The 16,435-nt window shown below is 48.8% G+C and overlaps 1 protein-coding gene across 1 annotated transcript in view; it reads right to left on the bottom strand.

Moving 5' to 3' along the window:
- The window catches only part of LOC135482724 (integrator complex subunit 3-like), a 414,475-nt gene that overhangs the window by 380,178 nt on the left and 17,862 nt on the right, over positions 1-16,435 (bottom strand). Inside the window, exons 24-26 of the mRNA XM_064763033.1 lie at positions 15,425-15,500; positions 15,056-15,209; positions 12,918-14,649 (exon numbers count right to left, since the gene is read on the bottom strand). Of these exons, the coding sequence (XP_064619103.1) occupies positions 14,575-14,649; positions 15,056-15,209; positions 15,425-15,500 (305 nt within the window). The 3' untranslated portion in view covers positions 12,918-14,574. The remainder of the gene's footprint in view (positions 1-12,917; positions 14,650-15,055; positions 15,210-15,424; positions 15,501-16,435) is intronic.

Genomic DNA, 16,435 nt, shown 5'->3' with positions numbered 1-16,435 from the left:
ACCAAGTCCAGCCTTGCACCTTCCCCAATTGCAAACAGTCACAGCCAGACAGTATTGTGCCTGACAACTCGACCGTCTTGTCAACACCGTGAGACATTTAGACAGCCAACAACATAAGGATCAGACATACACCAACATCTTCTTGCACACAGGCTATGAGAGGTGAACTGTCAGATTTGGACCGAAACGGGCCTGGCTGCTCCGCCGTCTTGCAAAGAGGACAAGATTGGTTGGACAGTCAGAACCACACCGAATCCAGCCCGAGAATCTGCCCTCAATTGACCTGGCACCTCCACTGCCTTGCCAACATGACAACCACTATCATTCATACAGAATGAGAAAAGGTAAGACAGACGGAGCAGGACCGAATCCAGCCTAGCACCTCCATCGTCTTGCAAACATGATGGGGGATGTCAGAAGGAATTCGGCCTGGCAACTGCACTGCCTTGCAAACACCGCAAGAGTTATGGAACAGTATAAAACTAGAAGTACCAGGCCTGGCACCTCCACCGTCTTATAACAGGGTGTTGGAGGTAAGACACTCAGAATCAGACCGAATTGGAACAATCATCTCCACCAACTTGCCAACTCGGTGAGATTGATGAGATAGTCAACAGGAGACGAAATCGTGCCTGGTATCGCCACTGTCTTGCAAACACGATGACGAGAGAGGAGAGACAGTAAGAGCCAAACCGAATTAGGCCTGGTACCTCCACCCTCTTGCAAACAGAATGACGACCTCACCATCTCTCATCCGGCTAGCGAGACAGGGAAGGTGCCCTGCTTGTCTTACAAACAGAGGGCGAGAGATGATGAAGTCAAAACCAGTAGGAATTCGGCCTGGCACATCCACCGTGTTACTAACGGGAGACACAACCAGACAGAAGAGCAAGCTGGGACAGTCAGAGCCAGACAATTTCGGCCTGCACCTCAACCGTCTCGCCAACACTGAGAGGATTCAAACATGACGAGAGAGGTGAACAACAAGAATTGGACGGGCCTGACAACTTCACCATCACTCATTCTGCTATGGAGACAGGGAAGGTCCCCTGCTTGATTCGGTCTGGTTTTGACTGTCCCAATCACTCAGCCTGTTTGTAAGATGGTGGATGTGTCAGGCCCAACTCTCGGTCAAATTCTGACCCACACACTAATGGCGAGACGGTGGAGGTGTCGCGCCGGACCAGTCTTGTTCTCCGTCTCATCTCTATCTCGTTCTGTTGGCGACTCGGCGGAGGTACAGGGCCGAATGCAATGTGGCTGTGACTGTCTTACCTCGCCTACACTATTTGCAAGACGTTGGGGATGCCCGACCAATTTTGGTCTGGTTGTGACTGTCTGATCTTACTTGTCCTGTTTCAAAACGATGGAGGTACTAGGCCGAATGCTGTGATTGTGACTGTCTCACCTCGCTCGTCCAGTTTTTGAAATGGTGAAGGTGCCAGCCCAGATTAGGTCTGGTTGTGACTGCCTCATCTCTCTCGGTGGGCTTGCATGACGTTGGTTGTGCCAGGCCTGGTTCCGTCTGAGCTCTCTCGCCATGTTGACTAGACGATGGAGGTGCCAGGCCCTATTCTATCTAGTTATGACAGTCTAACCATGCATGTGCTGTTTGCAGGAGGGTGGAGGTGACTGTCTCACCTCCCTCGCCCCTGAAGGACGGTGGAGGAACAGCCTGGCTCCAATCGTCTCGCCTCTCTCGCCCCGTTTGCAAGACGGTGGAGGTGCCAGGCTTAATTCGGTATCACTGTAACTGCCTCACCTCTCTCGGCCGGCTGGCTCATATGAATAAAGTCTAGCAAATGCTTTTACTTCAATTTTGTACAGAAAGGCCTAGTGTAATTGTACATGGAGTTTTACATAAAAGCATTTGCTATTCTTTATTCATATCACCCAACGAGCAGCTTCGGATTGGTTCTGTCTCACCTCTCCCGCCCTGATGACTAGACAGTGGAGGTGACATGCCCGATTCGGTCCGTGTCTGACGGTTAGCTCCATTCTTGTTAACAAGAAGGTGGAGGTGCCAGGCTCGATTCCGTCTGGTTCTGACTGTCTCTGACCTCGCCCATCCTGTTTTTTAAATGGTGAAGGTGCCAGGTCCGATTAGGTCTGGTTGTGACTGCCTCATCTCTCTCGGCGGGCTTGCGAGGCGTTGGTTGTGCCAGGCCCCGTTCTGTCTCAGCTCTCTCGCCCTGTTGACTAGACGATGGAGGTTCTAGACCGTATTCTGTCTAGTTGTAACAGTCTCACCACGCCTATCCTGTGTGCAGGACGGTGGAGGTGACTTTCTCACCTCCCTCGCCCCAGAAGGACGGTGGAGGAACAGCCTCATTCCAATCGTCTCGCTTCTCTCGCCCCTTTGCAAGACGGTGGAGGTGCAAGGCTTAATTCGGTATCGCTGTAACTATTTCACCTCTCTCGGCCTACTGGCAAGACGTTGTAAGTGTCAGGCCAGTTCCGGATTGGTTCTGTTTCACCTCTCCCGCCCTGATGAATAGACAGCGGAGGTGACATGCCCGATTCGGTCCATGTATGACGGTTAGGTCCGTTCCTGTTAACAAGGCGGTGACGATTCCGGGCTGTATTCTGTCAGGTTGTGACTGTCTCTAACCTCGCCCATCAAGTTTTTGAAATGGTAAAGGTGCCAGGCCCGATTCGGTCTCGTTGTGACTGCCTCATCTCTTTCGTCGGGCTTGGGAGACGTTGGTTATGTCAGGCCCAGATCTGTCTCAGCTCTCTCTCTCCCTGTTGACTAGACGATGGAGGTGCCAGGCCCTATTCTGTCTAGTTGTGACAGTCTCACCACGCCTATCCTGTGTGCAGGAGGGTGGGGGTGACAGTCTCACCTCCCTCGCCCCTGAAGGACGGTGGAGGAACAGCCAATCGTCTCGCCTCTCTCGCCCCGTTCGCATGACGGTGGAGGTGCCAGGCATAATTCGGTATCGCTGTAACTGCCTCACCTCTCTAGGCCGGCTGGCGAGACGTTGTAGGTGTCAGGCCAGTTCCGGATTGGTTCTGTCCCGCCCTTATGACTTGACAATGGAGGTGACATGCCCGATTCGGTCCGTGTATGACGGTTAGGTCCATTCCTGTTAACAAGGCGGTGAAGATGCTGGGCTGTATTCTGTCAGGTTGTGACTGTCTCTGACCTCGCCCATCAAGTTTTTGAAATGGTGAAGGTGCCAGGCCCGATTAGGTCTGGTTGTGACTGCCTCATCTCTCTTGACTGGCTTGCGAGGCGTTGGTTGTGCCAGGCCCGGTTCTGACTCGGCTTTCTCGCCCTGTTGACTGGATGATGGAGGTGCCAGACCCGATTCTGTCTAGTTGTGACAGTCTCACCACGCCTATCCTGTGTGCAGGAGGGTGGGGGTGACTGTCTCACCTCCTTCGGCCCTGAAGGACAGTGGAGGAACAGCCTGGCTCCAATCGTCTCGCCTCTCTTGCCCATTTGCAAGACAGTGGAGGTGTCAGGCTTAATTCGGTATCGCTGTAACTGTCTCACCTCTCTCGGCCGACTGGCAAGACGTTTTAGGTGTCAGGCCAAGTCCGGATTGGTTCTGTCTCACCTCTCCCGCCCTGATGACTAGACAGTGGAGGTGACATGCCCGATTCGGTCCGTGCATGACGGTTAGGTCCGTTCCTGTTAACAAGGCGGTGAAGATGCCGGGCTGTATTCAGTCAGGTTGTGACTGTCTCTGACCTCGCCCATCCAGTTTTTGAATTGGTGAAGGTGCCAGGCCCGATAAGGTCTTGTTGTGACTGTCTCATCTCTCTCGGCGGACTTGCGAGGCATTGGGTGGTATGAATAAAGACTAGGAAATGCTTTTATCTAAATCTCCATGTACATTTACACTAGGCCATTCTGTACAAAACTGAAGTAAAAGCATTTGCTAGTCTTTATTCATATCACCCAGGTGATATGCCCGATTCGGTCCGTGTTTGACGGTTAGCTCCGTTCCAGTTAACAATGCGGTGAAGATGGCGGGCTGCATTCTGTCATGTTGTGACTGTCTCTGACCTTGCCCATCCATTTTGTGAAATTGTGTAGGTGCCAAGCCCGATTAGTTATGGTTGTGACTGCTTCATCTCTCACGGCAGGCTTGCGAGGCGTTGGTTGTGGCAGCTACGGTTCTGTCTCAGCTCTCTCGCACTGTTGACAAGACGATACAGATGCCAGGCTCTATTCTGTCTAGTTGTGACAGTCTCACCACGCCTATTCTGTGTGCAGGACGGTCGAGGTGACGTTTTCACCTCCCTCGCCCCTGAAGTACAGTGGAGGAACAGCCTGGCTCCAATCGTCTCGCCTCTCTCGCCCCCTTTGCAAGACGGTGGAGGTGCCAGGCTTAATTCGGTATCGCTGTAACTGTCTCACTTCTCTCGGCCGGCTGGCGAGACGTTGTAGGTGTCAGGCCAGTTCCGGATTGGTTCTGTCTCACCTCTCCCGCCCTGATGATTAGACAATATGGAGGTGTCATGCCTGATTCGGTCCGTGTCTGACGGTTGGCTCCGTTCCTGTTACCAAGGCGGTGAAGATGCCGGGCTGTATACTGTCAGGTTGTAACTGTCACTGACCTCCCCATCCAGTTTTTGAAATAAAGAAGGTGCCAGGCCCAATTAGGTCTGGTTGTGACTGCCTCATTTCTCTCGGCGGGCTTGAGAGACGTTGGTTTGTGTCAGGCCCAGTTCTGTCTCAGCTCTCTCTCCCTGTTGACTAGACGATGGAGGTGCCAGGCCCGATTCGGTCCGTGTATGACGGTTAGGTCCATTCCTGTTAACAAGGCGGTGAAGATGCCGGGCTGTAGTCTGTCAGGTTGTGACTGTCGCTGACCTCGACCATCCAGTTTTTGAAATGTTGAAGGAGCCAGGCCCGATTAGGTCTGGTTGTGACTGCCTCATCTCTCTCGACGGGCTTGCAAGACGTTGGTTGTGCCAGGCCTGGTTCTGTCATAGCTCTCTTGCACTGTTTACTAGACGATGGAGGTGCAAGGCTCGATTCTGTCTAGTTGTGACAGTCTTACTATGCATGTGCTGTTTGCTGGACGGTGGAGGTGACTGTCTCACCTCCCTCGCCCCTGAAGGACGGTGGAGGAACAGCCTGGCTCCAATCGTCTCGCCTCACTCGCCCCTTTGCAAGACGGTGGAGGTGTCAGGTTCAGTTCGGTATCGCTGTAACTGTCTCACCTCTCTCGGCCGACGTGCAAGACGTTGTGGGTGTAAGGCCAGTTCCGGATTGGTTCTGTCTCACCCCTCCCGCCCTGATGACTAGACAGTGGAGGTGACATGCTCGATTCGGTCCGTGTCTGACGGTTAGCTCCGTTCCTGTTAACAAAGCGGTGAAGATGCTGGGCTGTATTCTGTCAGGTTATGACTCTTGGCACAACTTGACTGTCTCACCTCCCTCGCCCCTGGAGAACGGTCGAGGGACAGCCTGGCTCCAATCGTCTCGCCTCTGTCTGCAAGACGGTGGAGGTGCTGTAACTGTCTCACCTCTCTCGGCCGACTGGCAAGACGTTTTAGGTGTCAGGCCAAGTCCGGATTGGTTCTGTCTCACCTCTCCCGCCCTGATGACTAGACAGTGGAGGTGACATGCCCGATTCGGTCCGTGCATGACGGTTTACTCCGTTACTGTTATCAAGGTGGTGAAGATGCCGGGCTGCATTCTGTCAGGTTGTGACTGTCTCTGACCTCGCCTAACCATTTTGAAATTGTGAAGGTGTCAGGCCCGATTAGGTCTGGTTGTGACTGCCTCATCTCTCTCGGCCCGCTTGCGAGACGTTGATTGTGCCAAGCCCGGTTCTGTGTCAGCTCTCTCGCCCTGTTGACTAAACGACGGAGGTGCCAGGCCCGATTCTGTCTAGTTGTGACAATCTCACTACGCCTTTCCTGTTTGTAGGAGGGTGGAGGTGACTGTCTCCCCTCCCTCGCCCATGAAGGACGGTGGAGGAACAGCCCGGCTCGAATCGTCTCGCCTCTCTCGCCCCGTTTGCATGACGGTGGAGGTGCCAGGGTTAATTCGGTATCGCTGTAACTGCCTCACCTCTCTCGGCCGGTTAGCGAGACGTTGTAGGTGTCAGGCCAATTCCGGATTGGTTCTGTCTCACCTCTCCCGCCCTGATGACCAGACAGTGGAGGTGACATGCCCGATTCGGTCCGTGCATGACGGTTTACTCCGTTATTGTTTACAAGGTGGTGAAGATGCCGGGCTGTATTCGGTCAGGTTGTGACCGTCTTTTACCTCGCCCATCCAGTTTTTGAATTGGTGAAGGTGCCAGGCCTGATTAGGCCTGAGATACCAGGCACGTTTTAAACTGGTTCTGGCTGTCTCAGCTCTATCGACCTCCATCGTCTTGCCAAGTGAGAGAGACGGAGCCAGACCGAATCGAGCCTGGCACCTCCACCGTCCTGTTAACAAGAACGGAGCTAACCGTCAGATACGGATCGAATCGGTATGTCACCTCCACTATCTAGTCATCAGGGCGGGAGAAGTGAGACAGAACCAATCCGGAACTGACCTGACACCTACAAAGTCTTGCCAGCCGGCCGGGAGAGGTGAGACAGTTACAGCGATATCGAAGTAAGCCTGGCACCTCCACCGTCTTGCAAACAAAGCGAGAGAGGCGAGATGATTGGAGCCAGGCTGTTCCTCCACCGTCGTTCAGGGGCGAGGGAGGTGAGACAGTCACCTCCACGCCCTGCACACAGGATAGGCGTGATGAAACTAGACAGAATTGGGCCTGGCACCTCCATCATCTAGTCAACAGGGCAAGAGAGCTGACACAGAACCGGTGTAACATCTGTGATTGTTTCCCATGTGTCAGTGTTTCCAAACAATAGGCAGCTAGAGAGACCATGACTTTTCAATAGGGGGGATACACAGAAAAACTTGTCAATCTATTTTTGAGCGTTCCCAAACAATGAGGGGAAACACTCAAAAACAGAAACACTCAAAAACATTACACCGGGCTTGGCACAACCAACGTTTCGTAAGCCCGACGAGAGAGATGAGGCAGTCACAACCAGACCCAATCGGGCCTGGCACCTTGAACATTTCAACAGCTGGATTGGCGAGGTCAGTGGCAGTCACAACCTGACAGAATACAGCCCGGCATCTTCACCGCCTTGTTAACAGGAACGGAGCTAACCGTCAGATACGGACCGAATCGGGCACGTCATCCCCATTGTTTGAGCATCAGGGCGGGAGAGGTGAGACAGAACAAATCCGAAATCGGTCTGACACCTACAACATCTCGCCAGTCGGCCGGGAGAGGTGAGACAGTCACAGCAATAACGAATTAAGCCTGGCACCTTCACCGTCTTGCAAACGGGGCGAGCGAGGCGAGGCGATTGGAGCCAGGCTGTTCCTCCATCGTTCTTCATGGGCGATGGAGGTGAGAAAGTCACCTCCACCGTCCTGAAAATAGCACATGCATGGTTAGACTGTCATAGCTAGACAGAATTGGGCCTGGTACCTCCATCGTCTTGTCAACAGGGCGAGAGAGCTCAGACAGAACCGGGCCTGGCACGGATTGGTTCTGTCTCACCCCTCCCGCCCTGATGACTAGACAATGGAGGTGCTAGGCCCGATTCGGCCCGTGTCTGACGGTTGGCTCCGTTAAAGTTAACCAGGCGGTGCAGATGCCGGGCTGTATTCTGTCAGGTTTTGACTGTCCCTGACTTTACCCATCCAGTTTTTGAAATGGTGAAGACTCCAGGCCCAATTAGGTCTGGTTGTGACTGCCTCATCTCTCTCGGCGGGCTTTTGAGACGTTGGTTGTGCCAGGCCATATTCTGTCTAGTTGTGAGTCTCACCACGCCTTTCCTGTTTGCAGGAGGGTGAAAGTGACTGTCCCACCTCCCTCGCCCCTGAAGGACGGTGAAGGAAGAGCTTGGCTCGAATCGTCTCGCCTGTCTCGCCACGTTTGCAAGACGGTGGAGGTGCCAGGCTTAATTCGGTATCGCTGTAACTGTCTCACCTCTCTTGGCCTGCTGGCAAGACGTTGTAGGGGTCAGGCCAGTTCCGGATTAGTTCTGTCTCACCTCTCCCGCCCTGATGACTAGACAATATGGAGGTGTCATGCCCGATTCGGTCCGTGTCTGACGGTTGGCTCCGTTCCTGTTTAACAAGGCGGTGAAGATGCCAGGCTGTATTTTGTCAGGTTTTGTCTTTCTCTGACCTTACCCATCCAGTTTGAAATGGTGAAAGTGCCAGCCCCGATTAGGTCTGGTTGTGACTGCCTCATCTCTCTCGGCGGGCTTTTGAGACGTTGGTTGTGCCAGGTCCGATTCTGTCTCAGCTCTCTCGCCCTGTTGGCTAGACGATGGAGGTGACATGGCCATTTCGGTCCTAGTCTGACGGTTGGCTTTCATCCTGCTTACAAGGCGATAAAGGTTCCAGGTTGTATTCTGTCAGGCTATGTCTGTCTCACCACGCTTATCCTGTTTGTAAGACGGTGGAGGTACCAGACCGAATGCGGTGAGGTGGTGACGTTCTCACCTCGCTCTTCCTGTTCGCAAGAGTAGAGGGGTGGAGGGGCAAGACTTAATTCTGTCTGGTTGTAACCGTCCACCTCTCGCGGTCCGTTTGCAAGACGACAGAGGCGGATGGCTTGATTCCATCTCGATGTGACTGTCTCACGACGCTTATTAGTTTGCAAGACGGTGGAGGTGCCAGGCTCGATTCGGTCTGGCTCCGTCTCTCTCACTTCTCCCGCTTTCGGCAAGACGGTGGAGATACCAGGCACGTTTAAGACTGGTTCTGGCTGTCTTAGCTCTATTGCCCGGTTTCCAAGACTGTGGATATGCCAGGCCCGTTTCAGCCTGGTTCTAGCTGTCTCAGCTCTCTCCCCCGGCTGTCAAGACAATGGAAGTGCCAGGCCCGATTCTGTCTAGTTGTGACAGTCTCACCATGCCTATCCTGTGTGCAGGACGGTGGAGGTGACTGTCTCACCTCCCTCGCCCCTGAAGGACGGTGGAGGAACAGCCTGGCTCCAATTGTCTCGCCTCGTTAGCAAGACGGGCTGTATTCTGTCAGGTTGTGACTGTCTCACCTCTGCTGGCCGGCTGGCGAGACGTTGGAGGTGCCAGGCCCGTTTCGGACAGCTTCCCTCTCAGCTCTCCCGCCCTCTTTGCAAGACGATGAAGATGGCATGCCCATTCGGTAAGAGTCTGACGGTTATAGCTCTCACCCGGCTTGCAAGACGGTGGAAATGCCAAACCTGATTCTGACTGGTTGTGACTGTCTCACCTCTCTTGCCGTATTTGCCAGTCGATGTAGATGCTATTAGGCCCAATTCTGACTTCTTGTGACTGTCTCACCTCGTTCTGTTTCCTCTTAGTTTTTGAGAGGCGGTGGAGGTGCCGTGGCCGATTCGGTGTGTCCTGCAGTCTCACCTCTCTCACCCTCTTTGCAAGATAGTGATAGGCTCGACTGGGTCCAATTCTTGCTGTTCACCAGTTCTCATCATGTTTGCATTCTGTCAGTGCTGGTGAGATGGTGGAGGTGCAGGGCAAGATGCGGTCTGGACTTCGGCAAGACAGTGGAGGTGCAAGGCCGAATTCTGTCTGGTTGGGACTGTCTCACCTCGATCATCTTGTTAATATGAATATGAATATGAATATGAATATTTATTCGACCAACAAAATTTACAAGGTGCATTAATGAAATACATAATATTGATTGTGGTCGGGAGCAGAACAAGACCAGATTGGCCGCTTAATGCCTGCTCCCTTATGAATTACATGTAGTACAATGTTAATTATTATATACAGGATTTACAATTTAATTTACAAGACAGTTCTATTTTACAGTGAAGGAGTGAGTAATAACAGTTATAAGACGAAAAAAGTTTAACGAATGTCGCAAACATAGCAGTTGCGAATTTAGCACTTTTTATTATTATAGGAACCCAAAATTTCATTTTTGTAGTATGTTGAAAAGGATTTTAAGCTAAAATTTGAGTGGAGTTTGTTTAGAGTTGGTTTTGAGAGAGAATTATATAATTTAGTTAAACTGTATCGTGGTGTCATTTTGGCATATTCGTGTCTTACATTTGGTATTTTAAATTTATCATTAACTCTTGTGGGATAGTTATGAACATCACTGTTAAATGAGAAAAAATTGTGCATGAAGTACACTGGTAAATCCTTTTTTAAAAATCTATAGAGAAATTTTATTTCAATTAATTTGTGTAAGTCCGGTAGTTTGAGTAGTTTCAGCTTTATGAATAAAGGGTCAGTGTGACTAATAGGATGACTGAGAGTAATGCACGAATAGCTTTCTTTTGTAATTTTAAAATTTCGTTGTGATCATAGCCCCAAGATGATATTTGATAGTTGAGATGAGCAGAGATAAGAGAGTGGTAAATCGTTATTAGAATTTTCTGTGAAATAAAATGTTTTAAATAATTGATAATGCCGGTTGCCCTTGATATTTTTTTTGAAATATGATTTATATGTGAAGTCCAAGTAAGATCCTTATTTATAAGTAATCCAAGGAAGTTAAACGATTCAACACATTCAAGTTTCGTGCCTTCAATTTGTAAATCTAGGATGCCATTAAAAATTTTGTGTGTTCGTTCAAAGATCATAAATTTAGTTTTTGAGATATTTAAAGATAATTGATTTGCTTTTAACCAGTTTGCTATGTTTAATAGCTCGGTGTTTAATATGTGGTTTACCTTGGTAGAGAAAGAATGTAATTCGCTAAGTGAAGTTGTATCGTCCGCAAACATTATAAAATTGAAGAATTTACTTGCTTTGTTTAGATCATTGATGTAAATGGTAAAAAGGAGAGGCTCTAAGATCGACCCTTGGGGTACACCCGTTTTAATGACAGCATGGTCGGGGGTGTAACCAGAGAAATCAACATATTGACGTCTGTTGGATATATAAGTTTTATAAATAAATAAGATGCTGGAGGTGCCAGGAGGCTGAATTCTGTCCTGTTGGGACTGTTTCACCTCAATCATCCTGTTAGTAAGATTGCTGGAGGTGCCAACAGGCCGAATTCTGTCTGGTTGGGACTGTCTCACCTCGACCATCCTGTTAGTAAGATGCTGGAGGTGCCAACAGGCCGAATTCAGTCCTGTTGGGACAGTCTCACCTCAATCATCCTGTCAGTAAGATGCTCGAGGTGCCAGGAGGCCGAATTCTGTCTGGTTGGGACTGTCTCACCTCGATCATCCCGTTAGTAAGATGCTGGAGGTGCCAGGAGGCCGAATTCTGTCCTGTTGGGACTGTCTCACCTCAATCATCCTGTCAGTAAGATGCTCGAGGTGCCAGGAGGCCGAATTCTGTCTGGTTGGGACTGTCTCACCTCGATCATCCTGTTAGTAAGATGCTGGAGGTGCCAGGCTGAATTCTGTCTGGTTGGGAATGTCTCACCTCAATCATCTTGTCAGTAAGATGCTGGAGGTGCCAGGAGGCCGAATTCTGTCCTTTTGGGACTGTCTCACCTCGATCATCCTGTTAGTTAGATGGTGGAGGTGCCAGGAGGCCGAATTCTGCCTGTTGGGACTGCCTCACCTCAATCATTCTGTTAGTAAGATGCTGGAGGTGCCAGGAGGCCAAATTCTGTCTGGTTGGGACTGTCTCACCTCGACTATCCTGTTAGTAAGATGCTGGAGGTGCCATGAGGCCGAATTCTGTCCTGTTGGGACTGTCTCACCTCGACCATCCTGTTAGTAAGATGCTGGAGGTGCCAACAGGCCGAATTCTGTCCTGTTGGGACTGTCTCACCTCGATCATCCTGTTAGTAAGATGCTGGAGGTGCCAGGAGGCCGAATTCTGTCCTGTTGGTACTGCCTCACCTCAATCATCCTGTAAGTAAGATGCTGGAGGTGCCAACAGGCCGAATTCTGTCCTGTTGGGACTGTCTCACCTCGATCATCCTGTTAGTAAGATGCTGGATGTGCCAGGAGGCCGAATTCTGTCCTGTTGGGACTGCCTCACCTCAATCATCCTGTAAGTAAGATGCTGGAGGTGCCAACAGGCCGAATTCTGTCCTGTTGGGACTGTCTCACCTCGATCATCCTGTTAGTAAGATGCTGGAGGTGCCAGGAGGCCGAATTCTGTCCTGTTGGGACTGCCTCACCTCAATCATCCTGTAAGTAAGATGCTGGAGGTGTCAGGAGGCCGAATTCTGTCCTGTTGGGACTGTCTCACCTCGATCATCCTGTTGGTAAGATGCTGGAGGTGCCAGGAGGCCGAATTCTGTCCTGTTGGGACTGTCTTACCTCGATCATCCTGTTAGTAAGATGCTGGAGGTGCCAACAGGCCGAATTCTGTCCTGTTGGGACTGTCTCACCTTAATCATCCTGTTAGTAAGATGCTCGAGGTGCCAGGAGGCCGAATTCTGTCTGGTTGGGACTGTCTCACCTCAATCATCTTGTCAGTAAGATGGTGGAAGTGTCAGGCCGAATTCTGTATGGTTGGGACTGTCTCACCTCGATCATCCTGTTGGTAAGATGCTGGAGGTGCCAGGCTGAATTCTGGTTGGGACTGCCTCACCTCAATCATCTTGTCAGTAAGATGGTGGAAGTGTCAGGCCGAATTCTGTATGGTTGGGACTGTCTCACCTCGATCATCCTGTTGGTAAAATGGTGGAAGTGCCAGGCTGAATTCTATCTGTCTGCAAGACCATTGAAGTGCCATGCCCAATTCCGTTTGGTTGCGACTCCCTCACTCGGTTTGCGAAATGCTGGTTGGTAGACATTGTTACAACCACCCACTTTCTACTTCATGCAGTCCCAACCATACAAAATTCGGCCTGGCACTTCCAGCATCTTACTGACAGGATGATCGAGGTCACAACAGCCCACTGTCTACTTCAAGTTGTTCTTGACAAAAATAGGTAACAGAGACCTGGGCCAACCGACTGACTGGAAATCACACAACAGCACAACACTGGTATACAAAACGTATTTCATTGTCTGATATATACAATGTACAGTCCAAGTCAATGTCTTTATTACACAAATTCATAGAAAGGCCAACTACTTTCTCATCACAGTCAACGTTCAACGGGATCAAGTTGATTGATCTATTAAAGAAAGTCTGAGGAATCCAACACGACAGTTCTGAAGACGCTGATGCAGCCCCATTCTATTTGATTTTATTCACTAATTCATGAAAAATTATGAATTTCCATAACCCCCTCCCCTCTCTCACTGATCCCCCTCCCCCGAAAAAAACAAGAATTTTCTTCGACCGTTATTTGAACACCTCTTGAACCAGCATATGCCTACCTATTGGCCAGAGACAAGGAACCATTTTTCCGATTTCATACCATTCTTGCAAAGGAATGAAACACTTCAAATCTTTTCGTGGGATGTCCTCATAATATAAGCATGCCCATTGGCATTGGAAAGAATTGCGACCCCAGTGACCTTGATAAGTATGCAGAATGAAAAGCTTGAATATCAAAATGTGATGCATTCATGAAAAGTACCAAACTTGCACACCAGTCCTGGAGATGATCATGATATATCGCAATGACTGTGGCATACAAAACTAAAGTTTACATGGGAATCAATTAATCGAACAGTCATTAGCACATGCTGAAGAATTAGAAAGACCAAATGCCAAGTTCTGAAGAGCAAAGGCAATCTTGGCAGAAGTACATGTAGGGTAGGTGAATTGTCCTTCTTTTAAAGACAAACTTAGCAATTTTAATTTCATGAAAGTACACAAGACACAGAGGAACTGGGACTTACTTCTGTGGCAATTTTCAAGTACACTGAATTTTCTCCATGGGACAAATCTGTATTTATATCGTTTTGAAAAGAAAATCTTCATATGGACAATTTCCCCTTCGGTAATCCAAGGTTATCGTCGACAGGGGAACAGTGCTGTTCGAAGCAGTTGTTCTCTTTACATGTTTTTTTGGTGAATTTATAAGTTAAAAGTCTGAGAAACTATGGTCCAAATCAAAACTTCACATCGTTTTATTACAACACCTTGACTCCAGTCCGTTAAATCAAAGGGGGCAAAGCCAAACACACAAGTAGCTGTGATTTATTCCTGGAGTTTCAAGTCCTAGAAACTATATCCAACGTACTTCCAGGTTGAGACATTTTTCCATATTTCTACAGACGGGTCTGGCCAGTCCTGTCATAGGCATAGCTGTCACACATCCCGAGAAACAGTCGTCCTAACCGTACAGTTCAAATAATGAACTGACACTTTCTCACTGGGTGATAGTTACGTCCCATCTCAGTATCCGGAAATGAACTGACACTTTTTCACTGGGTGATAGTTACGTCCCATCTCAGTATCCGGAAATGAACTGACACTTTTTCACTGGGTAACAGTTACGTCCCATCTCAGTATCCGGAAATGAACTGACACTTTTTCACTGGGTAACAGTTACGTCCCATCTCAGTATCCGGAAATGAACTGACACTTTTTCACTGGGTAACAGTTACGTCCCATCTCAGTATCCGGAAATGAACTGACACTTTTTCACTGGGTGATAGTTACGTCCCATCTCAGTATCCGGAAATGAATCACTCCAAATATCTAGCTGCCTTGAATCTGAACATAATCTGAACACATCTATCTCTATTCCATCGTATTTCAATCACTGTCATTGTCTAATGCACTCGGAACAGTTTTTCTCTTTTTGTTTTTCTGGCGAACTATTTCTTCATTCTGAAATAGAAATGGACTTTGTCAATTACACAAGAACCTGATGTTGACAATTTAAAGAAACTGTTTAGCAGGGCTTCTGCTAGCTAGCCTCTCACAAATTTAGATTTTGAAGGATCCCACATAATTTTTGCGGATCCCGCAATTTAGTTCTGTAACAGATTTGCAGTTGCAATGGGTCTTTTCTTCTTACTGAAGGGTAAACGCCACAGTGGAAATGCTTCTTTTCTATTGTTCTATGCATATGTAAACTTACAGCTAAGCATCCTGTTGGTAGCAAGATAACAAAATAAACTGAGCAATATCAACGCCAGGGCAAATTTCACCAGTCAAAACCTTTTTTTTGGACATCCAGTCAGCTACACGTCTAAATAAGAAAAGTGTCCGCCACAGAAAACCCAAAACTTACATCACTACTTTCCGATTCGGTATCTGAATCTTCCACCATTTTCTTGACTTTCCCCGCCTTGGGACTGGTGACCGTGGCCTTGCGTCCCCCTCGTAGCACCCTAGTTGTCTTCATGTCCTCCAAGTCTTCCGCAAACGCCAACAGATCACTGAACCTGGTAACAAAACAATTCATCTGAGTTTTAGTCAAATATTCATTTGACGCGCAACAAAATACAGTTGAACCTCCCTTAGAGGACACCTCTCTATAAGTACACAAAACCTCTCTATCAAGGACAAGGTAATTTTAATTGAAATTAACCTTTGAAGCTGAGCAATGTCAATACATTGAGGGTCAAGGTGCATATTTCAAGCATCCCCACGTACTTACTTGCTTTTCTTCAATTCATCACTGATGCAAGCTTGACTCAATTGCAGTGCTTGTTGCATGGATTCATTTGTTAAAACTGCAAAAAAGGATATTTACGATTATATAATAGCCACCCCGCAATGAAAAAAGCTGCCACTATTATCGCTCATGGCCTTGGGTAATTCACTTTACTTTTTGAATGAGATGGGTATAAGGCTGTTGTGTGAGCACCAATTAGAGGCTGGTAGGGCAAGTGTAATCAGCCTCGGACATATTTCGGAGTGTCTCTCCCCAAGTCTGATGATTCCAAAGTGCCCAGTTGGATTTCACAGTTCTCTCTCCTAACCTGGTTGCCTACCAGGGCAATGGAGGCCAGTCTCCCTAAGATTGAGACAAAAATGAAAATTCCCTGTGCAGCGCTGCTTGGCGAATAACTACAATGAACTGAAAATCTCAAGCGAACAAATCACCCGACAGCCCCTAAATGTTAATACTAATAGGTTTCGACAAGTTTTATTCTAAAATATCATGCAAGTCTCGACAAAGGGGAGAACAACTCCTCGTATCCAAGTGAAACCAACAACGATCGTGGAAGTTGATATTGTTACGTCACGTCATCCCCGCTGTTGAGATACGAGTATTGGTGCGCAGCCAATGGTAACTAGAAATTTGAAATTTGCTTGTCAGCAAATTTGATAGCCCCCACGGGCCCACACAGTACACGTATGGAGGAGTGAAGTCTATTCTGTTTCGCGGATGATCTATTTCCGGACAAACACGCTCGCGCTTTCTCAAAATCACACGCTCAGTAACATTTAAACAGCACCCTAACCTTTTCAGATGGGCAGGATGGATCATCGATAAGCATTTAAGGCTATTCCTTTCTTTCATTCCTTCATTCAACCATGTCAACCGTCGTTCTTTGCTCAAAATACTCGACAGCTCGCCACTTCGGCAAAGAGATACCGCCGCCATGATGCATGAGGATATGACATCACCATTACGGGGCGGAGCTTATGCTAATATACGTGT

Source organism: Lineus longissimus, chromosome 2 (genome assembly GCF_910592395.1).
Source record: "Lineus longissimus chromosome 2, tnLinLong1.2, whole genome shotgun sequence".
NCBI lineage: Eukaryota > Metazoa > Nemertea > Pilidiophora > Heteronemertea > Lineidae > Lineus > Lineus longissimus.
The sequence above is the reverse complement of the archived record's forward strand: the minus strand, read 5'-3'. Positions and strand labels throughout refer to the sequence as shown.